This window comes from Apus apus, chromosome 18 (assembly GCF_020740795.1).
Source record: "Apus apus isolate bApuApu2 chromosome 18, bApuApu2.pri.cur, whole genome shotgun sequence".
NCBI lineage: Eukaryota > Metazoa > Chordata > Aves > Apodiformes > Apodidae > Apus > Apus apus.
Genome location: NC_067299.1, coordinates 7,884,115 through 7,907,238, shown reverse-complemented (window position 1 = coordinate 7,907,238; position 23,124 = coordinate 7,884,115). Strand labels below are relative to the sequence as shown.

The 23,124-nt window shown below is 52.4% G+C and overlaps 1 protein-coding gene across 3 annotated transcripts in view; it reads left to right on the top strand.

Moving 5' to 3' along the window:
* The window catches only part of ATP2A3 (ATPase sarcoplasmic/endoplasmic reticulum Ca2+ transporting 3), a 119,950-nt gene continuing 96,826 nt past the window's right edge, over window positions 1-23,124 (top strand). For all 3 annotated transcript variants that reach the window (XR_007891200.1, XM_051635740.1, XM_051635739.1), the window contains exons 1-3: window positions 1-148; window positions 19,736-19,753; window positions 20,193-20,275. Coding sequence is in view for 2 of the 3 variants with exons in the window: in XM_051635740.1 (XP_051491700.1) it covers window positions 31-148; window positions 19,736-19,753; window positions 20,193-20,275 (219 nt within the window). In the remaining variant the exon portion in view is untranslated. The remainder of the gene's footprint in view (window positions 149-19,735; window positions 19,754-20,192; window positions 20,276-23,124) is intronic.

The window sequence follows — 23,124 nt, the reverse complement described above, 5'->3', positions numbered from 1 at the left end:
GTCCGGTCCGGTCCGAGCCGCCGGCGGGGCATGGAGGCAGCCCACAGCCTCCCGGTGCTCGACGTTCTCCGCCGGTTCGGTGTCAGCGAGAGCTGCGGGCTCAGCCCCGAGCAGGTCCGCCGGAACCGGGAGAAGTACGGACCCAATGGTGAGCGCGGCGGGACGGGAGGGAACGGGCGGGGGGTGCTGGGGGGGGGGGGGGGTTAGGAGGGGTTGGGGAACCCCGGGGGACTTGGGGGTGTCGGGATGGGGCACAGGGTCCCGGTGGGGGTGGTTGGGACCCTTCGGACAGGAACCCTCCCGACCGGGACCGGGGCAGGGTGGGGTGATGTCCTGCCCCCCCCGAACACCCCCCAGCACCCCCGGGGGTCGTGGAGGAGCCGCGGGGCTTTGCTACGGGACCCTGGTTGATTAGGGGAATATGTGCTGGCTGCGGGGAAGGGGTAATTAAGGGGGGCACTGGCAACTAGTGGGGGTGTTAATTCCTCTGGAGGAGCGTCTGGAAGCTGGGAGGGCTGTGCTGTGCCATTAGAGAGCCACAGAATGACAGGCTGGTTCGGGTTGGAAGGGACCTTAAAGACCACCTAAGTTCCAACCCCCCTGCATGGGCAGGGACACCTCCCACCAGCCCAGGCTGCTCCAGGCCCCATCCAACCTGCCCTTCAACACTGCCAGGGATGGGGCAGCCACAGCTTCTCTGGGCAACCTGTTCCACTGTCTCACCACCCTCACAGCAACAATTTCTTCCTAATATCTGATAAAAACCCTCCAGTCTTTCAGTTTGAACATGTTCCACTTTGTCACCTCGCCACAAGCCCTTGTCCCAAGTCCCTCCCCAGCTTTCCTGGAGCCCCTTCAGGCACTGGAAGGTGCTCTCAGGTCTCCCTGGAGCCTTTTCTTCTCCAGGCTGAACAACCCCAACTCAGCCTGTCTCCAGAGCAGAGGAGCTCCAGCCCTCTGAGCATCTTCATGGCCTCCTCTGTACTTGCTTCAACAGCTCCTTCTCGTGTTGGGGACCCCAGAACTGGACCCAGCACTGCAGGGGGGTGTCGCATGAGAACAGAGTAGAGAATCACTTCCCTTGGAAGAGGGGGAGAAGTGTTCCCATGGCCTGTGAGTGAAGGAAGGAAGACCCAAAACTAGGGTGTTGTGGTGGGGGCACCCCACTCCCAGCTAGCTGCAGCCCTGGATGGGCCCTGGGTGCTGCTGCAGCAGAGGAAGGGGTGGCCCAGGGAGACAGGGTGAGGTGATGTGCCCCAGCTTCACCAACCCCAGCATCCCTCTCTGAGCTGCTGGGGATCTCCTTGGGGCTGAGCAGGGGATTTTTTTAAACTCATATTTTTTGAAGTGCTCAGGGTGTGTGGGAGGGACCTGCAGGGGTGCCTGAACCTCCCCGGGTAAATAATAGGGATTCTGATTGTTGCAGCTGTGATGGTTGTTAACTCTGTGTAAGGGAAGGAGGAGGGCTTTAGGGGGAGTTTGCTCCAGTGCTTCGGGGTAGCAATTCCTTTCTTGAATCTGTGCAAGGAGATAAGCATGGAAACTCTCTCCTGGGTTGGAGCTTGTTGCATCTGCTTTTTGCTTCATCTTCACAGGTGAAGCTAAGGAAAGCTGGCGGAGATGCTGGCAGGATTGTTGTCTGCATCCCTTGGGAGGGCTGTGTGAGGTGGGGTCAGAGGGCTGTGCCTCCTCCAGACAGGCCCTGCGTGCTGGGCTGTGCTCATGGTCTCCATTCCCACCAGCATTCCCCATGCTGGGCAGCTTCTGCTCCGTTCCCTGACTCAGCATAGGCAGGGCTGGACTTGGGAGCTCGTACCAGCATGAGGCAAAAGTGCTGGAGCATCACACCTGGTTTGTGTTTGCAGGAGAGAACCCACCTAGTGAGCTGGGAGGGGAGTACTCCCTCTGCTTTTTTTTTTTGGGGGGGGGGCAAATGCAAACCCCATCCTTACAAAGCAGTGTGCCTGACTTCCAGGTGTAACAGCTCCTGAGGTTCTCTGCCATCCCTGGGCTCCTCGGGGGTGGCTGTGCCCTGCAGCAACGTGTCACCTGCAGCCATCAGGGGCTCACGGTGGCTTTGTCCTCCTGTTTGCCCAAGTGAATCACTGGTGCTGAGTCAGGCACGTTGGCTGCTCAGTGCCACTGGCCTCTGCCTCCAGAAAGGGAGCTCGTGACGTAGGTGCCAAGCTCAGGGCTAGTGGTGGCAGTTAGCTGTCTCTTTTTTTTTTTTTTCACTCTTCTTCTTCCTTCCCCTCTTGCAAGCAATAGCTCTGTGCTCACCTCCCTCTACAGTTTTGCTTCCCATGCAGTCTAGTGTTCCTTGCAGGCTGTTGTTTCTCAAGGTCTTTGGGATGTCCCATGGCTTTCACCTCCAAAGCAGAGCTCTGCATCTCCAGGACAGCCCAGCTCGCTGCCAGGTCCCTTCCAACCCCTGCCATTCTGTGCCTCTGTCTGATGTGCACAGACATCAAGAGCAGTAACGTGGGCAGTGCAACCAGCAGTGAAAACATGGTCAAGGACCTTCAAGGCTTCTGGTTTTGTTTCAATTTTTGTGAAGCATTTATATTTTTCTCATGGCAGGTGAGGCACAGGTTAGCAGAGCTCAAAATCGTGCAGAATGGGACCCTTCATGCTTTCTTGGGAGGGGGTTGTTTTGTTTAAAACTTTGATATTTAGCAAACAGCCTTTTTTCAGCATGGCAAGAACTTGCAGGTTGTGTCACAGCAGCAGGAGCTGATGTCCCTGGCTGCTCTGGGGTATCTTTAGATGCCCCGTTTGGGAGAGCTGCTGCAGGGAGCAGCGTGGGACAGGCTTGCACCAGGGCACAGGTCCTGAAGATGGTCTGTATTAAACTGCATTTTAATTTGGGCTTAAATTAAGCTCTGGCAGCTGAAGCACGGGGCAGTTTGTTGACTTGCTTGAGCTAATGCAGAAGGGGGAAGAAAATTCAAATCTTGTGTGGCTTAAAGTTCCAAGCAGACCTTCAGCTAGTTTCATTTTCGCACCCTCCTGTCTCACATTCATTCATTTCCTTCTCAACCTGAAATCAAACTGCCAGTGTGCTCGTGAATCACAATCTAAAATACATCATCCTTCTTAAAACCTGCCTCCCAACGTAGTTGAGGGAGCTGCTTTTTTTAAAAAAAACCAATATATTGTGTTGAAGCATTTAAAAAAGATGAGCTGCAACGAGCTCCAGTGTTAAGTGAGAAGCAGTGGCTGTTGGCATGTTTTATATGAACAAAATACATATTTTCTTTTTTGGAGGGGATTTTCTTTTGGAGGGGGTTTTCTTTTGGAGCCTAAAATTGCTTTTTCAGTTCCAGTACTCACAGTTATATTTGCAGGAGGAAGCAGAGAGCAATGCTGATTATTTAATATCTCTCGTTGGTGGCTTGGCAGTGAGATACAGATTACTGGACTGGAAGAAGATATTTCTCCATTTAGGAAGAGCTCTCCTTCTAGTTTCAGATCTGTCATCGGCGCCGTCAGCGTGGCTGTTTCATTTGCCAAGGAAACTGGAGAAGCCACAGAACGTTGAGATCTCACCGTGGTGATTCTCAAAAGGCTCCTGGATCTCCCAAGTCAATTTTGAACTCACAAACGCTTGGGAGGCTCCGCGGGTGCTGGGTGAGCACTTCCCAACTGAGCTCCACAGGTTGCTTTTTAGACCCCAGCACTTCAAATCAAAATACAAAAGCAAAAAAAAAAAAAAAAGGTGCATCTCATTTTATCACAGGCTGAGCAGGAGGACGTGGGTGCAAACATTTTTCTCAGTGTAAAACCAGGGGCACAACTTACCCCGACCTGATCTCAGTTTTGCCAAGGGATGGCAGGTATAAATGGGAGTTGCCCAGTGGAGAGTCAAGTGATTTTTTTTCTGCTTTAAATCTAGCTGTGATTTCTCTCTCCTAAATGCATTTCCATGTGTAAATGAGCAGCCATCTCAGGCAGGAGATTGCCAGCATTAATGCATATGCAGAATTGTATTTGCTTCATCGCTAACCTAAATGGACTGTGAATGTCAGTGGAGTCAAGCGGGGCTGTTGGCAGCATAGGGGTGTTTATCTCTCCTTGCCTTTCCTCTCTTCTCCTCTCTCTTCTTCTTTTCTGCCCCCTCAGCCCTGCCCAGGATCTCACCTGTCCTGTCCTGTCCCCTGGCTGCTCCTGGGGTTGATCCCCAATGTGGCACCTGCTGCTCTTTGAAACCTCCTGCTGCTCTTTGAAACCTCCTGCTGCAGGGTGTGATGGGACCAGACCTGATGTGGTGGCAGCTCGAAGGGTTATTCAAACCAGCTGCAGCTCTGGGTGAACTCACAGCCATCACTAAATTGGTTTTTCTTTTCTAACGCACCTCTCTACATCTCCACGAGCTTTCTAGCAGGAGAGGGGCTTTATACACAGGCAGGGAGGGAGAGGACAAGGGGAATGGATTAAAACTGGAAGAGGGGAGATTTAGGTGAGACATGAGGAGCAAACTCTTTAGTGTGAGGGTGGTGAGAGCCTGGCCCAGGTTGCCCAGGGAAGCTGTGGCTGCCCCATCCCTGGCAGTGTTGAAGGGCAGGTTGGATGGGGCTTGGAGCAACCTGAGCTGGTGGGAGGTGTCCCTGCCCATGCAGGGGGCTGGAACTGGGTGATCTTTAAGGTCCCCTCCAACCCAAACCAGTCTGTCATCTCAGAACCCCAGTGTGTATTTTTTCATGTCTGTGCCTGAGCTTCTCTGGGCAGGAGAAGGAAACATACCAGAGCCCAAATCCAGCCTGGGATGTGTTGCTGCTTTCCCAAAACCCACCAAGGCTCATTCACAAAGGACTTCTTGCTCTTCAGCCTGAGCACCCCTCCCAGCCCCTGCTTTATTTCCACCCTGTTCCCAGCCTATCCCCAGGGCCACATGTGTCCATACATCTGTTGCATGCACCCCCCCCCACCGTGTGTACCCTTAATTGCAGGGCATTAGTTAACGTCTGATTAGCTGCTGGCGGTTGCTAACCAGCCAAGGTTACCCTCCAACTCTCCCTTGACAATTCAAAAAAAAAAAAAGGAAAAGAAAAAAAAAAAAAAGGTCTATTTCATGCTGAAATCTTTGAGATGCTGGCGAGGGAAAGCAGCATTTTCTGACTCATCTCACTCTGCTCTCTGTTCCTCTGCACATCGCCCACCTTTCCCACCCCCGAAACACACGCTTCACAGCCTGATTCATAAACATGCTCTGGGGTTTGGTGGTTGGTTGGTTGTTTTGGTTTGTGTTTTTTTTCCCCCCCCTCTGCTCCAAATCCCTGAGGAGAAATGCTGAGGCATGAAAACCTCGCGAGCGCCTTCGGATCAGGGGAGAGACTCCACCAAATACTCCTAATTGGACAAGAGGAAACTCAGGATTTACATCCCTGAGGTTGCCTGCTTGTCATCCCTACCTTTACAAAACCCTGTGCAGAAAGAGTTTGGAAAAACTGGTGTCTCCTCTTAAAAGGCTTCAGGAACCAGGGAGGGAAAACATCTCCAGGGTGAGGAGGGGCTGAGCTGGTGGGGAAGGGATTTTTTGGTGCAGGTCTTGTGTGCACCCCTGGGGTTGCCCCAGGTGTGATTTCATTCATATTTGTGATTCCACCACTGGTTTTAAAGCTGGGGGTGGTGGAGCTGGTGCTACAAACTCCTGATTTCAGAGGAGCTGGATGCGTTGTGGGTGTCTGGATGCTGGTTTGGAATGTGATCTTTCCAAAATGCACCTGCAGCAGGTTCTCCGAAACCCCCATTAGCAGCAACTCACCCCTTCCCCTGGGACAATCCCCTTCCCCTGGGACAATCCCCTTCCCCAGGATTCCAGGTGCCTTTTTTGACCTCCCTCTGGCAGCCAAGCGTTTCTGCCCCACCTGATGTGCTCCTCCCCATTCCCACATGGCCCCTCACTCTTGGCTTTATTAACAACTTTGGTCTTTCTGTGTGTTTTAAGCCTTCTCCAACCACAAGATCCAATTTTAAGCTACCGAGTCAGATTTCTGTGGTCATCTCCCTTCAGGGTAAATCTCTGAAAAATACGATTGATATTGATGTTCCCACTCTGTTGTTGTTTGGGTTTTTTTAATTATTATTTTTAAAGCTTCCCCTCAAAACTGTTTTTTGGGAGTGAAAAGCATCACCCAACACCCGCTGTTGCTTTTTTGCTTCCTCCCTCCCAAGAGGAATTTTCAGTTTTGAGAAGCATCCAAGTCGCTGCCTTGTTGCTCAGCCTTTGATCTCCCCCTGCAAGAAGGGATGGTGTGAAAGCAGGAGGCTCCTGGGGAATCTCAGCCCTGTCCCACAGCTCAGATCTGGCACGTCCACAGCCCAAGTGATGCTCCTGGCACTGAGCCCCACGGGACATCCCTGCTTGGGTGCCCAAAATTGCAGGTGCTGGGGTGAGACAGGGCTGAGCGTGTCCAACTGAAAGTTGATGGTGGTTATTTTCTGGTGGTGATTAAAAAAAAAAGCAACAACCAAACAAAAAGCAATGAGAAAACCCCTTTCCTTTCCTCACCTGATAACCACAGCTTGCCTGCATCACAGCCTTTGCTGCCTGGGACAGCTCTCCAGAGCTGTGGCCAGGAGGGTTGTCCAAAACCTCCCCCAAGAGTGACTTTCCTGTTGTGATCAGCAGCTGTGATCAAGCTGGTCACTGAAAGGTGTGAGAAACCTCCTGAGGGTGGCAGGGCCACACGAAGCCCTCAGATTTCTCTTTCCTGGTCCTGAAAAGTGAGGTCATTTGACATTTTTTCATATTCTCAAACCTCTGGAGGAGCCAGCTTTGCTTTTTCTCCCGCGTGCAGCATTTGCAGTCGGGTGGGATGCTGATGTCCCTCCAAAATGTGTTGTTTCTTTAAAATATGGTTCTTCTTTGTAAGCCATGAGCCAGATGCTGAGTGTCTGCACCCTGTGCTTCTGGCCCAGCTGGTCTAGCCCTACTCCTGGGGAAGGGGTTTGTCCTTGTGAGGCATCAGGGGTCTGGACCAGCCACAAAATCCTTCTTGTGACACGTGGAGCTGGCTTGGGGGATCTCTGGATGTCCCATCTCCATTGATGGTCTGGGGGCTGTGCAAAGGAGTATTAGGAAGTTATGAGCAACCCCAAAGCCTTACTCCATGATTAAGGCAGTGAAAGCAGAACAACAAAGCTCTCCTGGCAGGTGACTCCAGGTGGTCTCAGTTGCAGGACGGAAATATCAAGGCAGGTTATGATTATCAGGAGAGGGGTGGGGTTTCCTCCTTGCTTTTTTTCCCATTTTCTTTTTTCCTTTTTTCCTTTCTTTCTGTTTTTTTTCCTTCCCCCCCTCCTTTCTCTTTCCCCTCCCCTTCCCCTGGTCCTCACATAGCTTCCATGGATGTCCTCCCATTGCATCTCAGGTGGGGTTAGGGCAGCAAAGGCAGCACTTCCTGGCTAGTGGGAGCACCTTGGGCAGGAGGAACAGCTGGTGGTGGGGAGACTGGGAGAACTGGGAACATGGGAGGGATGGAGGAGAGGGATCCATGGCCACTGGGGGTGAGCAGGCAGCAGCAGGACAGGACTGTCTGGTGCTCAGTCCAACCCAGGGCAGTATTAACACCCAACAAAACCCAGAAAGCACCAGCTCCTCATCCCGCCCCCATTTATTATTGTGCATCTGGTTATTTTTTTAACTTCTTTTCTTTTTTTTTTGTTTGTTTTGTTGGTACGATGACTCATGATCTTTGTTTACCTCTCAGTGCTGGTAGCAAAAGTATAACAGTAACCTATATTAAAGAAAGTAATAAAGAAATGAGGGGCTGCTGAGTTGAGCTGCTGTCTGTACCAATGACCGCACCGGAAAAGCAGGTAGCAGAGATCTGGGCTGGTCGTGTAGAAATGTTGAAGAACTGGAGCCAAAAAGCAATAGAGAAATTTGTGGTTACTTGAGTATTTCCATGACGTGAGCATGAACCAGAGGCTCCTCTGTGGGTGGTTAACCCCTCACGGGCAGGGCTGCAGGCAGCTGTCTGCTTTGCCAGCACTCCGAACGTAGACCGTGCTGGTGGTGAGGGGCAGTGTGGGCACAGGAGGCTTGTTATTCCCTCAGGGATTCGTGCATTTAATGCTCAGGGGTCTTTCCCAACTTGCCAGAGTCGAGCCAGGTGTCTCATGGAAGGAGGGTGGGATTTGGGTCCAACGTGTTGCTCTTTTGAAGAGACATTGGATTAATCCTTGCTGGCGATTAACCTCGTGCCTAGAAGTAGCATCTGTTGGGTTGTTTTCTTGTGGGAACCTCCCAGTTTTTGAGGTTTGGCTGCTCGTTATCACCCTATAAAAGCTTCTTCTCTTTCTCACCCACAGAGGTGGGAAGTCCAAGGTCATGATGCTGTGGTTTGGGAGCAGTCCTGTCTGTCTCCTGGGACGGGGTCCATGCTTGTGCCCTACCTGGTCCAACGTGTCCCTGGGCACACAGTGGAACCTCTTAGTGACTCGTGGGGGCTGGAAGTTGAAATTTTGTACCTATTTTTGAAGCCCAGACCCATAGCACCCCTGAATGCAGGTGTGTCTGCTCTGAACATCCAAGTCCTCCTCAAACTGAAGTGTTTAGCACCGAACACGTTTGAGAGATGTGTGTGTATATATGTATGTACATTGAAAAGATTTGGTTTGCTATACAATATGGAATATTATAATATAGGATTGCAATATATTAATATGATATATCAGTGTGTTATTATAATATAGGGATATATTATATACTTTGTATTTCTCATCCCCTACCCCCACACTGACATTTGTGGGTCACCACGGGGCACCTCGGGAGAAAAGATCCCTTTAAGAAGGGGAAACAAAAAGCAGACAGTGAAAAGGTGTGTTTTCTCTAGCAAGAGCAGGCAGGTCCCAGCCCATCTCGGGCTCAGCAGGGTGAAGGCACTCGAGGACGTGTGACAGGCCTGGCCCAGTGTCCCTGTCACCGTCGGGGGTGCGATGCTTCGGGGAGGAAATCCGCTCCGTGCTCTGGCGTGTCCCCTGTGCCCCTGGGTTCCTGGCCCGTGGTATTTTTGCTCTGGGTGTTTCCTGCTATTTAAACCACTCTGTGTATTTTAAACCAGCGCGGGGGGGGGGGGAAGACGGGGAAGGGATGTGAGTTAATTCAGACCCAAGGGCAGGGCTGTGGCGGGTGGCCTCGTCCGGGCGGGGGACGCGGGGCCAGGGCAGCCCCAGCGCCCGTGGGTTTTGCTCCATCCTGGTGGAACCACCTCCAGAGCATCCCTGTGGTCCCCCAAGCCACTGGATGTGGGTGGGCAAGCTGTTCCTTGTGTCCCTGTGTCCTTCTGTGGGGATGAATGGCCAAAGGGCTTTTTTTTTCCCCTCTTTTTATTTTTTTGCACGTCTTGCGGAACATCCCTGGAGTCCTCACAGAGCCACCCTCTGAGCAAAAGCAATGTTTGGTGTGTGATATATTTGCCTTTATTATCTGGTTTGAGTCTTTTTTTTCTTTTGTTCTTTGTCTGGTTTGAAAACACTTTTTCTTGCATTTGTCGAGGATAAAAGTTGGTTTTTTTGGGGGGGAGGGGTGTGTGGGAGGGGGAGATTCTCTCTTCTGCTTCCTTTGCTGTGAGGAGTGAAAGCTCAAGAAGATCCTTGAGGAGGAGCTCAATGAGCTGAGCAGTGACTGTTCCCAGCTCTGAAAGCTAAATCCCCAGGGATTTGCCCTGTAAAACTGGAGGCTCAGCTGGATTGTGCCGAGCAGGCAGCGCCCGTGTCCCCGGGAGCCGGGCAGCCAGGGTCAGGATAACCCTCCCTTTACCTGCCTGTTTGCACTTTTCTTTTTCCATTCTGCAACCTCCGAGTCAACAGAAGGTCTAAAATAAGGAAAAGGTGGGAAGCAAGTGGAAAAATAAAAATCCAAAAGGCCAGCTCAGCAGTGTGGGGGGGGGGGAGAGGGGAAGCGATGAAGCTGTGTCCCTGGTCCTCCTGCTCTGGCCATCCCAGAGGGTTCCCCTGGGAGCACGGCATCCTTTGGGTTTTTTCGCAGGTTTTCTGGGATTTTGCACACTTCGGAGGTCAGGGACCTTGTGCTGGTGGCAGGTAAATGGAAACCCCATCACAGAAGGGGAGGTGTTTTGATCTCCCCTCTGGAGGGGAGTCCTGTGGTGACCTGGGAGGTGAGAGGGCTGCTCTGTAGTGCTGGCTCAGACCTGCCTGGGACTCCTTTTTTGTCTATAAAAGCCTAATTCAAATTGTTCTTCCTTTTTCTTCCCCTTTTTGTCATAAATGTATATAGGAATCTATGTATATAGACATATGTATAAAAGTTTTTAGCCTTATACACAAATGTATTTAGGTATAATATATATATGCATCTAGATACAATATTTCATCCTCATACACAAATGTATTCAGGTATCTTTGTATATATCCATATATATATATAATATTTAATTCTTATGGACACCCACACAGCTATTATAGACAGTTGGAAGGAGATTATGGAAAAAGCTGTGATGAGACTCATGTTTCCAGGGATCTCTCTGTAGTTGAAGCAGTTCCGTTCCTGGAGTGAGATACTCGGAGCTGTTGGATCCCCAGAGAGTTCATCCATGAAAATCTGAATTGTCCAACTCGCCCCCTTTTTCCCATCCAGATGAGCAGATCTTTTCTCTCTTACAGAAATGTTTTTCTTCTGATCCAATCTAAATTAAGGGCAGCATAGACTTCATTTTCCATGAAAACCCATCCAAGAGGCCAGCTGAAAATAGACAGTGTTCTGAGAACAGATACCAGAAAAAGCAAATGGGGGTGGGTGGGGGGGGAGCCAGGTCAGCCAGGGCAAGGAGTTCTGCAAAAATGGATATTAATAATAATAATCTCAGTTGGAGTTAATTGAGTTGAAAAGCAGCTCATTAGCACCCGCAGGGGTCGGGGGCAGAGGATGCACCGCCCTGTGGATACACTGGCTGCAGTTTTATCAGCCTGATTTTATTTGCCAGCAGATGGGAGATGGGTTGAGATGCAATATTCAGGCTTGCAAACTTCACCGAGGTTTGCTGTGGTGGAGGCATTTCCTCCAGAAAACAAACAAATGAAAAACCCAACAAAGCCCAAACCCACTCCCTCCAGACCTCTGTGCTTTAGGCTGGAGTTGCCTCCCTGTGGCCCCGAGCTTGGGGCAAGGTTTCCTTCCCACCCAGTGTGAGAAGTTCAGGTTTGCCTGATCTGTAAAATGCACAGCCCAGCTCGAAGGTGGGTGGCAGCAAGATCCACTGAAATATCAATCAAAATAGCAGTTGAAATATCAATCAAAATAGTGATTGAAATATCAATTGAAGAACCAACTTTTGTAGCAGGGAGAGAGAGAGAGAGAGAGAACAGCTTCCTTGTCTTGTTTGGGAAGGGGAGAAAATACTGTTTGGATTTAAAAGTGATATCTTGTAATTTATTTTTTTCTTCTTTTTCTTTTAATAGAGGTTACTGGTTTGGGGATTTGCTTTATGGGGGGGTTTCATCTGGTGAACCCCCGTGGGTTGGCTCTTACAGGTGTGGGTTAGTGGTGGACCTGGGATGGATCCACACCAGTTGCAATTGGATCCAAAACCTGGCACCTGCAAGAAGTTGAGGAAAAAAATACAACAAAAGGAAAAGCAAAAGATTTGCCACGCTGTGCCAGGAGTGCTGCAGAGTGAGCCTGTGTTTGGGGGGAAGGAGGAAGTTTTGTGTTGTTTTGTGCTAGCAGGTTAACGTTGGAGATGGGCTGGGATGTCAAAGGGCTTCCCCTCCCCTTGGGGTGTGAGGGTTTGGTATTGCACCCCAAGTGGGGGAGAAGGGGAAGGTAACCCCTTCCCTGCCTGCCTTCTGCTGGACAGGTGGGTACTGAGTGTTTTAATGCTGAGAGCCCCTGGCCTGGCTGGTCCCACTGCCCCACAGTGGGAGGCAAGGTCCTCTGGGCAGGGATGCTGCCAGCAGGATGTTCTGGAGCAGCTCAGCTGCTGCTGGAAGCAGTGACCAGGAGCCACCCACACTTTCCACAGCCCTTGGCTAGTGCAAATACTTTAGTTCCATTTATATTTTTATTTTAATTTCTCTTTTTTATTGTATTTTTAAAATTAGTATTATATTATTTTTCATGCCAAGCAAGTGTCGTGTCAACAGTGGTGGCTCAGAGCCTCATCAAAGATGCTCAGCTCAGTGTAAAATGAGATCCTCAGGGTGGCAGTTTGGGGGGAGGTGGGGGTGGCTGTTCCTGCCCCAACCCTCACCCCCCCAAGCCACAGCAGCCCTTTGCTGGGTGCTGGGCAGCCTCTCTCTGTCAGCAGCAAACGCAGCATACTCTGCAAATGCATCCTGCTCTCACTTTCTTACCTGCCTTTTCAGCCCCAGCATCCCCTTGTTTTTCTTTCCCCCCTATTATTTTAAGGAAAAAAAAAAAACACCCAACAACCCAGACTCAGTCTTGCTCTTCCCCAACACCTTGCAGAGCTCAGCAAGGAGGGGCAGCCAGAGTTTTGGTGCTGAAGTTCTTCCCTGGGGATCTTTGATGCTTCCCGGGGCCGTGCGTGTTTTCCCGGTGCCAGGCAGCCGAGCTGACCCAGCAGGACAGGGCATCTCTGGGGCTCCTGGCACTGCCACCACCGTGGCTTGGGTTTCCTAAACCATTCCCCAGCTTTGCCAGGAAAATGTTATTCCATTTTCTGTCGCCGGGTGTTGGACTCGCTGTTTGTGGGGGCGTGTGATGGTCTGTTGTGCCCAGAGGGCTTTTGGAACCACTCTCGTGTTTTTATTCCCTGGTCTGACTGGTGATTTTTCTGTCACCGTGCCAGGCTGGTGTGTGTGGGGGGGAGGAATTTTGGGTCAAGGTGTCATCTGGGCATCTCACTTGTGATGCAGGGAGCAACCACGGGCTGAGCAGCTGAGGGCAGGAGGCTGCAGCGGAGCCCAAAAAAGGGTGGAAAAACATCACTGGGCTAAAAATCCCGGTTTACTTAACCCTTACCGCCGTGTTAGCAACGGGAAAACAGCTGGAAAAAGTCATTTTAGGGCAGTAAAGGAGGAAATCAAAAGAAATGTGTAGGGAGGAAGAAGGGGATGTACTGCAATTGAGGCCTGCCCCTTGGTTGGGGTGGTGGCAGCTTCTGGCAGGAGGATCCCCAAACGCAGCGGAGTCGCTCCCTCGCTGTTCCACATGGGTTTGGGAAGGATCTGCTTGGAGCAGAGATTTGGAGAAGCTTAAACAAGCCCCAACACGACCCCAAACCTAAAAAAACCCCACGACAAATCCACCGCAGCTGAAGTTTTATTTTACTCACGCTCCTGTAGGGATGGAGGGTTGTGTTGGTTTTTTTTCCTGTTTTCTCCCTTTTTTTTCTTCTCCCCCCCTCACCCTTTTTTTTTTTTTTTTTTTTTTCCAAAACCTGTTACTATTTAAACGTGGATTTTTTTTTTTTTTTGCTTTTCCACTCGGGAGCTGGAGCTGAAAATTCTTTCCACTGCGTTGGTGCAGGAGGGAACAAACCACTGCTTTTAGTTTGCTCAAATCATCCATCCCAGGCTGGAGCCGTGGGTTTCCTCCTCCCCACTCCCTCCTCCTCCCAACAGGAGCCTGGGGATCTGCTGCTGGTGACAAGAGGGACAGGAATGGAGGGACAGAAATGGGGGGACCTCTTCCAGCACTATTTCCCCAGGGTTTTTCCTCCAAATCCCCCCAAGACTTTGCTCTTGCAAACGCCACGTGGGTGCTGGAGCTGCCAGCCGGGCTGGTGGCTCATTTTTTGAGGACAAAATGAGTGAAATCTTCTCCCCTTATTTTCATAGCATGAAGAAGAGGAAGTGGGTTATTGGGGGAGCAGTTTGTTTTTTCTCTGGCACAGGTGGGGGATGCCTGGGACTGGCTGGGCTTTGTGGCCCTGCCCTGGGACACCCTACACTCTGGTGGAGGGATGCTCGTGCTATCCAACATTTTGGGGAGGAGCCATTTCCATGAATAAAGGGAGGGATGATGGGATGGGGAGGTTTTCCCTTATTTATTTCACACAGCTCCATGGACTGTTGATCCAACCAATGCCACACTCCCACCTCTCTCCCAGTTTCCCTCTACCTGGACAATGGGACGTGGTGGTGGTGATTTTCCCTGATTTCCCCCTGATTTTCCAGGGGGAAAATTACACTTCAGGAGCAGATTTGCACGGTGCTTTGCTGCTGTTGGGGAGCCCCAGCCAGGAGAGGCACTGAGCAGAGCTGAGTGCTGGGGACTTACAGAGACACCAAACCTCTGGTGTTTGCCTTGGGAGGGGGGGTTGTTTCTTGTTCCTTTGTCTTCCTGCTGCCTTCTGAAGCAGCCCCGAGTGAATGGCTGTCAGGGGCAGCCAGCAGTGACCCAAACTTGCCCAGCATGCAGGAAAAAGCAGCTTGCCAGGTGGTAAGCAAATAAGGTGCAGGGGCCAGAGGTGCTTCCCTTGCCTGTGACACACCCAGGGCTGCCGCTGCCTTTGGTGGGAGGGAAGGACACCAGAGGAATAGCACCTGTGGTTTTGGGATTGGTTCCTAAGGGATGATGGAGGACACGGGTAAGAGCTGGAGCATAGAATTACACACTAGTTTGGATTGGAAGGACCTTAAAGATCACCTAGTTCCAACCTTGAACACTTCCAGGGATGGGGCAGCCACAGCTTCTCTGGGCAACCTGGGCCAGGCTCTCACCACCCTCTTAGTGAAGAAATCCTTCCTAGTATCTAAACTAAATCTCCCCTCTTCCAGTTTAAAGCCATTTCCCCTCATCCATGCCTCCCCAGTTTTCTTGTAGGACCTCTTCAGGCACTGTAACCCTGTGGGAGCAGGTTGTGGTGCCCCTCTGGCTGTGGTCAGGGGGTGCCCCGGGGCCCCCCCACCCCGCTGTGGTTGGGACATGTGTTTGCCAGGGGTTTCATGTGTGGGGCTTTTTTGGTAAATGGCCAACTCAGCTCTGCAGCAGCCTTATCTGCCCATCTCAGTGCAGTTGTGCGTGGTGGCCGTGGGCTTGGCTTCCCTCCAGCCGGGGCAGGTAGAGGGTGAGACCTCAGCTTGTTCTGAGGAAACTGAAACGGCCTTAGAAGGTCCCTTTAGAAGCTCTCTGAAGGTCCTGCTCTTCCTGAGTGGAGCCGTGTTGTGGTCAGAGCCCAGGTGAGGCACAAGGTGTGGGACAGTGTCCAGGGATGCCACGGCCTTCAGGGAAGCTGAGCGTGAAGCTGCAGGTAAAAGCAAAGCCGTGGGGGTTGCTCTGAGTATCACACAGCTGAGGCACGTAGGTAATCCCCAGCACAAGGAGGACATGGAGCTCCTGGAGAGAGTCCAGAGGAGGCCACAAAGATGATCAGAGGGCTGGAGCAGCTCTGCTCTGGAGCCAGGCTGGGAGAGTTGGGGTGTTCAGCCTGGAGAAGAGAAGGCTCCAGGGAGACCTGAGAGCACCTTCCAGTGCCTGAAGGGGCTGCAGGAAAGCTGGGGAGGGGCTTGGGACAAGGGCAGGGAGGGATGGGATGAGAGGGAATGGATTAAACTGGAAGAGGGGAGATGTAGGATAGACATTAAGAGGAAATTCTTCAGTGTGAGGGTGGTGAGACCCTTGCCCAGGTTGCCCAGGGAAGCTGTGGCTGCCCCATCCCTGGCAGTGTTGAAGGGCAGGTTGGATGGGGCTTGGAGCAACCTGGGCTGGTGGGATTCATGCCTCCCTCCCTGGGCAGAATTTACCCCAAGCAGGTGACAGGCTGAGCTTTCCTTAGAACACCCTGGCAAAGCCTTTCCTGGCCGTGCCATCCAGCCGTGCTGTGGAGCACAGGGCTGTGTGATGGTGCCTCCTGTCAGGGGGCCTGAGGCAGAGCAGACATCCCCCCGGGACGGCGTCCTGCCAGGGCAGCCCTCCCTGGGAAAGGCAGCCAGTTAAAATAACAATTTATCCTGCCCCGTGTCGTGCGGGACAGTGGAAGGATCCCAGAGCAGCCCTGCCTGGGTTCCTGCTCTATGTCATGGGAGGGGGGCTGCTCTCCCAGCTGAAGATATTTTAGGGCTTTTCCTTGCTCTTTTCACTGCTGTTTGGGCTCTTTTTCCTGCCTGTTGTGTGGGGATCAGATGTGTCCCTTGGTTTGTCCATCCATTCCCTTCCCTGCGTACGAAAAAAGAAATTAAAGGGGGTGGGGGAATGAAAATGAGTTTAGAACATAAAAATATGGCTTGAAGGAAGTTATTTGGAGCAGAGAGCTGGGCTCATATGTGATGCCCATTGCTATTACCCACGTTGGGCACCGTGCCATTACCCTTCCCACATCCCTGGGCAGCAGAAGGGTTCCCTAAGGGCAAGTGTGAATTTTACCCCAGGGAAGCTCCTGAAACGCTGAGGAAAATGAAACTTCAGTGTTCACCTCGGGGTACGTGTGCTGTTGTGGGTTGCACACCAGGTCTGAGCACCCACCAACGTTCGCTTTGCTGTGGGGACGCGTTGCCTCCTGCCTCAGTTTCCCTCAAGGCAGAGCACGATGGAGCAACCCTGGGCCCTGTAGGGGCTGTGCTGCCCTGGGGATTTTTGATCCTGGGACAGCAGGAGAAACTCAAAACATTTCCTTGAAGCAACCCCAGTGCCACCCTGGCACATTTTATTTGTTTGCTTTGGCCCAGAAAGCAGGGCAGGGTCTCCCCGGGGACACGGAGGCTGTGGCAGAGCCCGGGGTGGCAGCTCGTGCTGCCTCTTTTGTGGGTGGCACCCGTGTTTGTTTACCTTTTCATCCCCTGATTGCCATGCCCTGCCACGGTGCAGGCGCCAGCCCACGGGCTGCCAGCCTTGTTTGAGTTGGCAGGAGCTGGAGATGAACCTTCAGCTAAAATAACCCGACGCCAGCCCCACGTCGTGCCCGGGCTCCTTGCGTGCCCTTCAGGCAGCTCAACTCAAGCTTTTTGCAGCCCAGCTTGGGCCACGCTCAGCGTGGGGGGGAGGGTGAGGATGGCACAGCGAGGAGAGGAGTCGTGATGTGACGAGCTCAGAGCAAGTTGCAAACGCTCAGCAAATCCCCTGGAGCTTGGCTGTGGTTTGTGCTCTGCCAGGCAGAGCTCTGCGGGTGGCTGCGCCTGCACCTCTCTGCTGGATGAGCCCTTGGAGAGGATGCTCATCTGCTGGTAGGAATGGTCCTGAGGCCTCCAGGCACCCACGGCCCTGTCTTGGTCTCTTTGTTTTCTTGGCTCTGCTCTCCAAAGCTGTCACACAGATGAGCAGCAGCAGAAAGTAGCAGATATAGATCTCTAAGCTGAGGTCCCGTGCTGGGACTGCTTGGCTTGGGAAGATGCAAGGTTGTGGAGCAAGTGGCTGGCCCTGTTTTGGACCACTTTGAGCAACTGTTACCGCTTTCTACCCTTGGTGGAGTTACTCCATTTGTCTGCTGGCTGTGTCAGGAGCTTGTGCTCCAAGCTGGTGACTAAAGAGGCTGCTCGGGTGTTTCTGGGAGCTCCCGTTTCAGCTTGTCTGCACGCACTGTCTTGTCCCACAGGAACTGCAGATTTGGGATTTTGCTGGTTCCCTGCCTGTGGTGGCTTTCCTGGCCAGGTGGGACATGGCACTGGTGCAGCTCAGGACTGGCTCTGCTGCCCTCCCTGCTGCCATGGCTCATGTAAAACTTCCTCAAGGAGCAAACCTCCTTATTTCTAGCAAGACTTTGAGAGGGAGAGGCTTCAGCCCTGAACATTGCTGATTTCTGGTGGGTTTTGATCAATTCAGACCCAAAAATGTGAGTTTATTGTGACTTTCTGCTCTTTTTCTTTGGGTCTTTGGTGTAAGTAGGTGCTGAGCTGCCACCTTAAGGAGACACTGATGGCAGGGGAGGTGCCTGGTTCTCAGTATGCCCAAAATTGGGGTCTTTTTGGAGGGACCCGCAGCAGCATGGCTAATGTTTGAGGTTTGGGTACGGGTTTTGGTGTCACTGTGCCACTGGTGATATCTCAGCTGGCTGCCCCAGTGCACGTGTTTCCTCTTGAGCTCACAGAAACCTGTTTTCATACTTTAATCCAGAGCTCATGCAACGTCCCTTCACGCAAACACCACGCAGGAGAAGCACGAAGATGACCACGGCTGCCTGGGGCTGGGAGGCCACCCCTGGGCACCCCAGCAGAGCAAACACCTGTGGGAACCCCAGCCACCTCCCTCAGGGCACCCTCACCTGCCCCCAGCCCTCTCACCTCACACATTCACACCCTTTGAACGGAGCCTGGTTGGAAATAGCAGCAGCAGATCTCTTCTACTTTTAATTTTGGTGGCTGAATGAAAATAGACGGTGGAAAACAGCCGAGCTGGTTTCACTTCCTGCTGGGGCTCAGGGCCCCGTGCTGGGGGTGCTCAGAGACACCCTGTGCTTGGCCCAGCCATGGGGCACAGAGCATGTCTGCTTTGGTCCAGTTCCTCTTGAGCTTTCTCCAGTCCCTCGTTTTGTCCCAGCTGGAGGAACATTTTGTTTCGTTATCACCACGCGGGGCACGGACGTCGGTGGCGGGTGGTGGAGGATTTGGGACAGCTCTTTGGGAGGTTTCTGGCTGAGTTTTTTTTTCCCAGTGAGAGGACTGGGGTGGGGGCTTTTCTGTCTGGTCCCCTCCTGCCCCAGAGCACCGAAGGATGGAGGCAGCAGGTACCTGGCTCTGGTACCGTGTCACCTGTTCTGGTACCTGCTGTTCCTTGCAGCGCTGGGCTGTGCCTTTGGGCCACCAAAACAGCCCCCTGAGGGCTTCCTGGTGCATCCCTACAGCTTTGGTTTCCCCCTCTCAGTGAATCCTGGATTTCCTTCTCCCTTAGACAGCAGCAATGTCCGTGTTTCCCCACCTTGGGACAGCTGGTGGAGGTTTTGGTCCAGCTGCCAGCTCCCCTGGGAGCCACTCTGTGGGCAACCAAAGGATCCACCCGGGATGTGAGAACAGTGGGTGCAAGTGGAGACACCCAGCCATGCCAGTACCCATCAGCAGCCAGAACCCTGGTGGGGGTCACTTTTGAGCCCTCCTGGGGTGCAGGACCTGGCAGTCCTTGGCCAGCACATCCACTATTGCATGCGAGGAGGCAGGAGCAACGCCCTTGGTGGGTGCTGGGGTTTGTGCCTTGCCCAGCAGCCGTGGGACCCTTCTGCACAGGCCACTTGTGAAGGTGACAGCCATCCTACAGGGACATGGGAATCTCAAGGAGACCATGACAGGTGTTTGGGAGCCCTTGGGGTTTTCCCAGGTTGTGCAGGTGACTGGGCTTGGGTTTGGTAGGAAGTGGTGTGGATGGAGGCTCCGTACCCACCTGGGTGGATTCAGGTTGGACCAGCTGAGCAGCAGCTTTGGATTTCTAGAGCACTGCAGGCTGTGGAGTTGCAACTGAGTAGTAGGAAAGGTGCTCTGAAAGTTACAGTCACCAGCAGGTTGGTATTTGGGTTCTGGCAGGGTGTTTTATGGGATGGTTGGACCTCTGTGTCCTGGATTTGGAGAGGTGAGCTCCTGAGGAGTGTTTTTTAGGCGTGCTGAGTGTGGGAATAAATGCTGCTGGAGCTGCTTGCAGCAGGGAAAATATGTTTCCTTGGGGTGGGGAGTGTCCAGAGCTGCTTATTTGGTGTCAGACTGAGAAGTTTGAGGACAAGCTGTCTTGAATATGTGCAGAACAAGCTGCATTTTGTGGTACTGAATGGACTGCTGGGACGTGAGGGAAGGGCTTGTCAGTCTGGGCCCAAATCAGTAATTAATCTTGTTATTTTTATCATTTTTTTCACTTTGTTACACTTGCTGGGCTGTTGATGAAAACCCACAGAGCTCCCTGCAGAAGAAGGTAAGTCGTGGACTGGTGGTGAGGGTGGGTATGTGCCTTGGGTCTGGGTGGAGGCTGCTGGGGACATGGAGGGAGGATTCTTTGGGGTCTTTTAATCTTGGTTTTAATTCCAGGGAAAGCTGGGCTGACAGCAGAGCTTTCCCCTGATGCCAAGACCAGCCATGAATAGAAACGCAGAGGATTTAGGTTTTTTGTACTTAAACCCAGGTGTAGTTAAACCAGGGCAGTGCCAGAACAGGAGGTGTTCAATATTGGAGAAAGAAACCCCCCATTGCAGTGCTGGATGCTCTTGCTGGTGCCCGTGGCTGGTGGGCCCTGGAGAGGCTCTGCTGCAAGGGGAGACAGGGTCCTGTTGGCCTTGGTGGCCCCAGTGGCCCAAATTCCATGTCTTCTGGGGCACTGAGCACTGACTGTGCTTGGCTTCATCTCCTCCTACCAGGAAAGTCCCTCTGGGAGTTGGTGCTGGAGCAGTTTGAAGATCTCCTCGTCCGCATCCTTTTGATGGCAGCTTTTTTGTCATTCGTAAGTACCCCAGGCTGGGGGGTGGCACCATCTGGGGCACGGATAGACCTGGGGGCAGCCAGAGAGCACAAGAGCTGGAAGAAGACACACGCTGGATGTCGGAGATGTGGCAGCAGTGCAGTGGTTTCCTAGGGTGTGGTGACAATATCATTGCACCTGCTTCAAAGATGAGACCGTAGCATTTTTCAGTAGTGCTGCTCCATCCACAAGTGATATCAAACAACTCCCTGGGCTGCTCTCTGTTTCCCCAAGGCTACACCAGACAAAGCCAGAAGAGGGCCGTGGAAATGGTTGGTCCTGGGCAGGTTTTGGTGGGATGGGTGTTGGCTCTGGGCACCGTGTAGGGTTTGGGTTTGGAGAGAGCAAGCACAGAGCTCCAGCAAGAGCGGGGCTGCCAGAGGCAGGGGAGGGATGCCCAGAGCTTCCACTCCTGTGCTTTTTCCTGTGGTCCACAGTTTTTGGTCGTTGTTTGCAGACCCTACCTGACATAGCACAGGTCCTTTGGACATGTCTCTATCTCACTGCAAGATTTTTATCCAGAAAGATTCCTTTGTTTTTCGTTTAGAAGGTTACCTTTGTTACTATGTCTTTTAGCTTCCCTCTTAAATCCCTTCTGTTTTCCCTCCATCATTTTTGATGCTGTCAGTTTAGAGTTAGGACCCAAACTTGCAAATGGAAGTCTCTTCTCTGATTATAATTGCTTTTCAATCCTGTCTTGTAAAACATGTCTTGTGCTCAACTTGTGTAGGTGGCAAAACAGACAGGGAAATTACCCCATTCTTCAGTTTTTCTTTGGTTGTTTTTTGAATGTATGAAGTGTCAACATGACTAGATCCATGTCAGGGTGTGCCAGAACATAGGACCACATCTCTGACTTGTGGAGATGTGTGTGTGTGTGTCCAGGGTGCAGATTCATTCCTGGTGCAATGGTCAAGCCTTGTGTGAGGTGCTGGGAGCTGGAGGGTCCCAGCACCACCTCCCTGTGTGCCTGGACATGGCACAGTTTGCTTTTTCCTGGCCAGAGTGCTGGTGATGGGGGAGGAGAGGTGAGGAGAGCACTTTGGGTGCCTGAATCCAGCTCAGAAGCTCCCTGGACCACCTTTCTCTCTATTGGGGTGCAAGCAGCAGAGCAGGCACCTGCCTAAAGTGTGAACATCTATGTAGGAAGGCAAAAGTGTGGCCAGGAGCATTTCCAAACCCCATGTGGCTGCCCTCCTCAGAGTGGTCTCCCTCCCAGAGCCCTTCTGCTTGTTTTTAAAGTAAAAATGGAAATCCAATCTGTTTCTTTTTTTTTTTTTTTTAAATGTATTTTTTTCCCCTCCCTCTGGTTGAGCTGGACTGGCAGTGTTGCAGCTGCCTGTGTGGGAAGAGCCTCCTGCCTGCTGTTCCCTGCCTTCCTGTCCAGCCCACGTGCCCGGGAGGGCTCTGAGATCCCAGGCTGGTGGTGCCCAAGGGGGTGATGCTGAGGACAGGCTCTGGGCAGAGCTGGGTGCAGTGCAGGGCACACAGCTTTCCTGGGCACCTTTGCAGGGTTAATGTGCCTCCCAGCAGGGAAACGTGACGTCAGGTCTGGGTCATGCCAGGGAGCTGCTTGGTTAGGTTCTCCTTGTGGTTAGCAGGGTGTGAAGCCCAGCCCAGGCTGCTCCTGTCCCCTGAGCTGCCCGTGTGCTGCCTTCAGGGTGGTACCATCCAGCTTCTCCTTCCCCAGAGGGTGTTACTGCTCATCTTCAAACATCTCCTTCCTCTGTGGTGTATCTCCAGTGGGGCTTTTCTCCCCCCTTTGCTGGGGGAGAGGCTGTGTCCCTAGGTGCCTTTCTCAGGAGGAGCTGTGCTTCACCCCCAGCACCTCCTGCAAGCACAGAGCAGCTTCTCCTCCCCGGGGTGCTCAGGAAAAGGCAGGAAGAGCATCACCAGCCTCAGTGAGCTGCTGCCCACCAGTGCTGCTGACCTCCTCCATGATTAATAGGGCTGAGAGGTGATGGGTGATCAGCCAAACTCAAGGTCCACGTGTTTAGCAAAGCTCCCTGATGGGCAGCACTGAGTAGTTTAGTTTAGAGTCTAGTTTAGAATGGTTTGGGTTGGAAGGGACCTCAAAGACCCCTCAGTTCCAACCCCTCTGCATGGGCAGGGACACCTTCCACTAGAGCAGGTCACTCAAGGACCCATCCAACCTGGTCTTGAAGACCTCCAAGGATGGGGCATCCAATGGCAGTATGAACCCTTTGCACTTGTCCTCCATGGTGCCTTGGAAGCACCTGTCATGAGTGGCTCCTCAGGTTCTGATCTGAGCCTTATTTGCTGTGCCATCAGCTCAGGTCTGCCCACAATCTCAGCCAGGAGCAACTCCACAGGAGGAGATGTTTCCCACCAGGCAGATGGAGAATTGATCATTTTTTGAGTATACTCCAGGCAGCGGGATGGCCAAGTGGAGTCTCCTGTCCCCTCCTTTTGGAGATAACTCCTGGGCAGATAAGGAAGGAGGCTGGTCCCTTGCAAAGTTTGATGCATCCCCAAAACAACACGCAGCAACGTGGTTGCTGGTGAGCTTGCAGAGCTGGTGCAAGCTGCTCGATGGCCAGGTCTGCTGCTGTGGCTCTGCTGGTCAGCAAGGCAGGCAGGGAGCCCCATGTCCCAGGTCCCTCGTGCTGGTGCCTCTGCCACACAGCAGCAAGGTGTTGCTGTGTTGACACAGCACAGGTGGTCAAGCAGTTAAATGGAGTGAAAAGATCTGTGTGTGTGCTGCATTTGTACGATGGGATGAGGTCTGTGTGGGATGGAGAGAGGGCTCAGGGTGGTCAGAAGGCACCAGGTCAGTCCTTGCTTGGCAGAGCTGCTCTTATGCATCAATT